The sequence below is a fragment of the Pristiophorus japonicus genome, chromosome 13 (assembly GCF_044704955.1).
Source record: "Pristiophorus japonicus isolate sPriJap1 chromosome 13, sPriJap1.hap1, whole genome shotgun sequence".
Lineage (NCBI taxonomy): Eukaryota > Metazoa > Chordata > Chondrichthyes > Pristiophoridae > Pristiophorus > Pristiophorus japonicus.
Window position 1 is genome coordinate 109228007 of NC_091989.1, and position 6000 is coordinate 109234006.

The 6000-nt window shown below is 50.9% G+C and overlaps 1 protein-coding gene across 2 annotated transcripts in view; it reads left to right on the forward strand.

Annotated features, from left to right (window-relative positions):
• The window catches only part of smpd3 (sphingomyelin phosphodiesterase 3), a 694292-nt gene extending 689501 nt beyond the window's left edge, over positions 1-4791 (forward strand). For both annotated transcript variants that reach the window (XM_070896805.1, XM_070896804.1), the window contains exon 10: positions 4499-4791. In XM_070896805.1, coding sequence (XP_070752906.1) covers positions 4499-4600 — 102 coding nt within the window. In that variant the 3' untranslated portion in view covers positions 4601-4791. The remainder of the gene's footprint in view (positions 1-4498) is intronic.
• Positions 4792-6000: the final 1209 nt, after the last annotated feature.

The window sequence follows — 6000 nt, forward strand, 5'->3', positions numbered from 1 at the left end:
CAGTGATTTCAGAGTCAGTGATTTCAGGGCCAGTGATATCGGGGACAGTGATTTCAAGGCCAGTGATTTCAGGGTCAGTGATTTCAGGGCCAGTAATATCGAGGCCAGTGATTTCAGGGCCAGTGATTTCAGGGTCAGTAATATCAGGGCCAGTAATATCAGTGCTAGTGATATCGGGGCCAGAGATTTCTGGGCCAGTGATTTCAGGGCCAGTAATTTCGGGGCCAGTGCTTTCAGGGCCAGTGATTTCAGTGCCAGTGATTTCAGGGTCAGTGATTTCAGCGTCAGTGATATCGGGGCCAGTGATTTCAGGGTCAGTAATATCGGGGCCAGTGATTGCAAGGCCAGTAATATCAGGGTCAGTAATATCAGGGCTAGTGATATCGTGGCCAGAGATTTCAGGGCACGTAATATCGAGGCCAGTGATTTCAGGGCCAGTGATTTCAGGGTCAGTGATTTCAGGGACACTGATTTCAGGGACAGTGATTTCAAGGCCATTGATATCGGGGCTAGTGATTTCAGGGCCAGTGATTTCAGGGCTAGTGATATCGGGGCTAGTGATTTCAGGGCCAGTGTTATCGGGGCAGCGATATCAGGGCCAGTGATTTCAGGGCCAGTAATTTCGGGGCCAGTGACTTCAGGGTCAGTGATTTCAGGGCCAGCGATTTCAAGGCCAGTGATTTCAGGGTCAGTGATTTCAGGGCCAGTAATAACGAGGCCAGTCATTTCAGGGCCACTGATATCGCGGCCAGTGGTTTCAAGGCCAGTGATATCGGGGCTAGTGATTTCAGGGTCAGTGATTTCAGGGACAGTGATTTCAAGGCCAGTGATATCGGGGCTAGTGATTTCAGGGTCACTGATTTCAGGGTCAGTGATTTCAGGGTCAGTGATTTCCGGGCCAGTGATTTCAAGGCCAGTGATATCGGGGCTAGTGATTTCAGGGCCAGTTATTTCAGGGTCAGTAACATCAGGGCCAGTAATATCAGGGTTAGTGATATCGGGGCCAGAGATTTCTGGGCCAGTGATTTCAGGGCCAGTAATTTCGCGGCCAGTGCTTTCAGGACCAGTTATTTCAGGGTCAGTGATATCGGGGCCAGTAATATCGGGGCCAGTAATATAGGGGCCAGTGATTTCAGTGCTATCGGGGACAGTGATTTCAAGGCCAGTGATCTCAGGATCAGTCATATCGGGGCCAGTGATTTCGGGGCCAGTGATTTCAGGGTCAGTGATATCGGGGCCAGTGATTTCGGAGTCAGTGATTTCAGGGTCAGTGACTTCAGGGGCAGTGACTTCAGGGCCAGTGATATCGGGGACAGAGATTTCAAGGCCAGTGATTTCAGGGTCAGTGATTTCAGGGCCAGTAATATCGAGGCCAGTGATTTCAGGGCCAGTGATTTCAGGGTCAGTAATATCAGGGCCGTAATATCAGTGCTAGTGATATCGGGGCCAGAGATTTCTGGGCCAGTGATTTCAGGGCCAGTAATTTCGGGGCCAGTGCTTTCAGGGCCAGTGATTTCAGTGCCAGTGATTTCAGGGTCAGTGATATCGGGGCCAGTGATATCGGGGCCAGTGATTTCAGGGTCAGTAATATCGGGGCCAGTGATTGCAAGGCCAGTGATATCGGGGCTAGTGATTTCAGGGTCTGTTATTTCAGGGTCAGTGATTTCAGGGTCAATAATATCAGGGCCAGTAATATCGTGGCCAGTGATTTCAGAGTCTGTGATTTCAGGGTCAGTGATATCGGGGCCAGTGATATCGGGGCCAGTGATTTCAGGGTCAGTAATATCGGGGCCAGTGATTGCAAGGCCAGTGATATCGGGGCTAGTGATTTCAGGGCCTGTTATTTCAGGGTCAGTGATTTCAGGGCCAGTAATATCAGGGTCAGTAATGTCAGGGCTAGTGATATCGTGGCCAGAGATTTCAGGGCAAGTAATATCGAGGCCAGTGATTTCAGTGCCAGTGATTTCAGGGTCAGTGATTTCAGGGACACTGATTTCAGGGACAGTGATTTCAAGGCCATTGATATCGGAGCTAGTGATTTCAGGGCCAGTGATTTCAGGGCCAGTGTTATCGGGGCAGAGATGTCAGGGCCAGTGATTTCAGGGCCAGTAATTCCGGGGCCAGTGCTATCAGGGCCAGTGATTTCAGGGTCCTTGATATCAGGGCCAGTGATATCGGGGCCAGTAATTTCGAGGCCCGTGATTTCAGGGTCAGTAATATCGGGGACAGTGATTTCAGGGCCAGTGATTTCTGAGTCAGTAATTTCAGGGTCAGTAATATCGGGGCCTGTGGTTTCAGGGCCAGTGATTTCAGGGTCAATGATATCGGGGCGTCTGATTTCAGAGTCAGTGATTTCGGGACCAGTGATTTCGGGGCCAGTGATTTCAGGGTCAGTAATTTCGGGGAGAGTGACTTCAGGGTCAGTGATTTCAGGGCCAGTGATTTCAAGGCCAGTGATTTCAGGGTCAGTGATTTCAGGGCCAGTAATAACGAGGCCAGTCATTTCAGGGCCACTGATATCGCGGCCAGTGGTTTCAAGGCCAGTGATATCGGGGATCGTGATTTCAGGGTCAGTGATTTCAGGGACAGTGATTTCAAGGCCAGTTATATCGGGGCTAGTGATTTCAGGGTCACTAATTTCAGGGTCAGTGATTTCAGGGTCAGTGATTTCCGGGCCAGTGATTTCAAGGCCAGTGATATCGGGGCTAGTGATTTCAGGGCCAGTAACATCAGGGCCAGTAATATCAGGGTTAGTGATATCGGGGCCAGAGATTTCTGGGCCAGTGATTTCAGGGCCAGTAATTTCGGGGCCAGTGCTTTCAGGACCAGTGATTTCAGGGTCAGTGATATCGAGGCCAGTGATATCGGGGCCAGTGATTTCAGAGTCTGTGATTTCAGGGCCAGTGATTTCAGGGTCAGTAATATCGGGACAGTGATTTCAGGGCCAGTGATATCGGGGCCAGTGATTTCGGGGCCAGTGATTTCGGAGTTAATCATTTCAGGGCCAGTGATTTCAGGGTCCGTGATATCAGGGCCAGTGATTTCAGGGCCAGTGATATTGGGGCCAGTGATTTCAGGGCCTGTGATTTCGTGGCCAGTGATTTCAGGGCCAGAGATTTCAGGGCCAGTGATATCGGGGTCAGTAATTTTAGGGCCAGTAATTTCGGGGCTAGTGCTTTTGGGGCCAGTAATATCGGGGTAAGTGATTTCAGGGCCAGTGATTTCAGCGTCAGTGATTTCAGGGCTATCGGGGCCAGTGATTTCGGAGTCAGTGATTTCAGGGTCAGTAATTTTGGGGCCAGTGACATCAGGGCCAGTGATTTCAAGGCCAGTGATATCGTGGCTCATGATTTCAGGGCCAGTGATTTCAGGGTCAGTGATTTCAGGGCCGGTGATTTCAAGGCCAGTGATATCGGGGCTAGTGATTTCATGGTCAGTGATTTCAGGGCCAGTGATTTCAAGGCCAGTGATATCGGGGCTGGTGATTTCACGGCCAGTTATTTTAGGGTCAGTGATTTCAGGGCCTGTAATATCAGGGCCAGTGATATAGGGGCCAGAGATTTCAGGGCCAGTGATTTCAGGGCCAGTGATTTCAGGGCCTGTGATTTCAGAGTCAGTGATTTCGGGGCCAATGATTTCAGGGTCAGTAATATCAGGGCCAGTGATTTCAGGGCCAGTGATTTCAGAGTCAGTGATTTCAGAGTCAGTGATTTCAGGGCTAGTGATTTCAGGAGCAGTGATTTCATGGTCAGTAATATCGGGGCCAGTGATTTCAGGGTCAGTGACTTCAGGGCCACTAATTCTGGGGCCAGTGCTTTCGGGTCCAGTGGTTTCAGACTCAGTGATTTCAGGGTCAGTGATTTCGGGGCCAGTGATTTCAGAGCCAGTGATTTCAGGGCCAGTGATATCGCGGCCAGTGATTTCAAGGCCAGTAATTTCAGGGCCAGTGATATCGGGGCCAGTGATTTCACGGCCAGTGTTTTCAGCGCTTGTGATATTGGGGCCAGTGATTTCGTAGCAGGGCCAGTGATAGCAGGGCGGGGCCAGTGATATTGGGGCCACTGATATCAAGGCCAATGATTTCGGGGCCAGTGATTTCAGGGTCAGTGATATCGGGGCCAGTGATTTCCGGGTCAGTGATTTCGAGGCCACTGGTTTCAGGGCAGGTGATATCGGGGCAGTGGTTTTGGGGTCAGCGATATCAGGGCCAGTGATTTCCGGGTCAGTAATTTCAGGGCCAGTGATTTCAGGGTGAGTAATATTGGGACCAGTGATTTCAGTGTGAGTGAAGATACTCACGACACCCTGGGGACCCGAGGCAACAGTGGTGAGAGAGTTCTAAAACATATAAGCTGAAGGAGATGACCGAAAAACACAACTGAGCCATCAAGCAGTAAAGTATTGTATGAGTATAGTGCAGTGAGTCAGGTAGCAGCTACAGGGGCGCGACATTTGTTGACCGATGTATCACCAACCCCTGTGGTCTGTTTCTGTGCAGGAGGTGGAAGAGTTCAACTTCGTCACGCAGTTGGCCGGCCTGACTGATCACCTGGCCGTGGCCATGCGTCTCTCAGTATCGACCGGCGAGGAGGAACCTTGACTTCAGGGGACAGCAGAAACCACTCGGGGAAAGTGTTATCTGTGTGAGAACGATGGTAGTTTGTTTTCAGGTGCACAGATAAGGATGACACCCGACCAGACCTAGGCCCGAAGCCACGATTTGTCTATAGAAATTATTTAGAAGAAGGTGCCATGGGCAATGATCGACGCTGGTTATGTCCATGCTCTACTCCAGAAGGCTGAGACCTTGCTGCGGACTCCCAGAACAGTGGAGAGCGAAACGACATAGATATTCCTCACTGCCTTGGACTAGTGCCATTCTTGAGGTGTTTTCTCTTTTTTCTAAATGCCTAGCACAACTTAGTTTGTGACCAGTCCGTGAATGAGTGTTTGATGTTCTTTATGTTTTTGCATAATCCTTTGTATAACTTTCAATGAATCTGTCGTTTTTTTTGCCTTTCAATGAGCATGGCTACCTGGCAATGACACCTTCAGTGTTAGTGTGTGTCCCATTGCTGACATTGTGTTAGTGCGTGTCCTCTCTCTAAAGGTGTTATATATAAAGCCAACTGCAGCCAGGCCAATGTGATCAGCTGACGTGACACAGGTCTGGACCCTACTGCGGATTGTTGCAGTCACCTCCGCCCTCTCTGGCCATCTAGGTGTGCGTCTGGCACAGGGAAAACTGGCATCTCCAACTACACATTAGTGTACTGTGTTTTGGTCCGTTTAATGTAATCCCCGAATGAACATTTAACTTCACGCCGTGGTTTCTGTACGGATGGTACGGTGCGGCCAGTTGTGATATTTCTGACACGAGAGTCTCGAGGCGAGGGAAGGGAACAGCCCTGCCTTTAGTCTGGTTACCAGATACCGGGAGGTAATTCCATCCTGTCTGGTCCCCCGCTGCTCCCACACAAGGTCACTGGGACCAAGCTCCACACCAAACACCACCACCCATTGGCAGCGCTCAGTGTTTACGCTTTGGCCGATGGTCTGCGCACTACAGAGCAAATTTTAGCAACGCCATTTCTGCATGCGCCTTTCACTTTTTGTTAATGGAATCCTCGGATTGTCAGCAGATATAGTGAGTGCTGTAGACCCTCCCCGAGGGGTGAGTGAACTCTGACCCTCCCCAAGGGGTGAGTGAACTCTGACGCTCCCCGAGGGATGACAGTGACCCCACCCTCCCCGAGGGGTGACAGTGACCCCCACCCTCTCCGAGGGTTGACAGTGACCCCCACCCTCCCGAGGGGTGATAGTGTACTCTGACCCTCCCCGAGGGGTGACAGTGAACTCTGACCCTCCCCGAAGGGTGACTGACCCCACCCTCCCCGAGGGGTGACAGTGAACTCTGACCCTCCGATTCTCTTTCCAATCCAGTTTCACTTCCGCCAATCCACCCATCCTGAGGGCTTGGCACTTCACTGCCAGCAGATG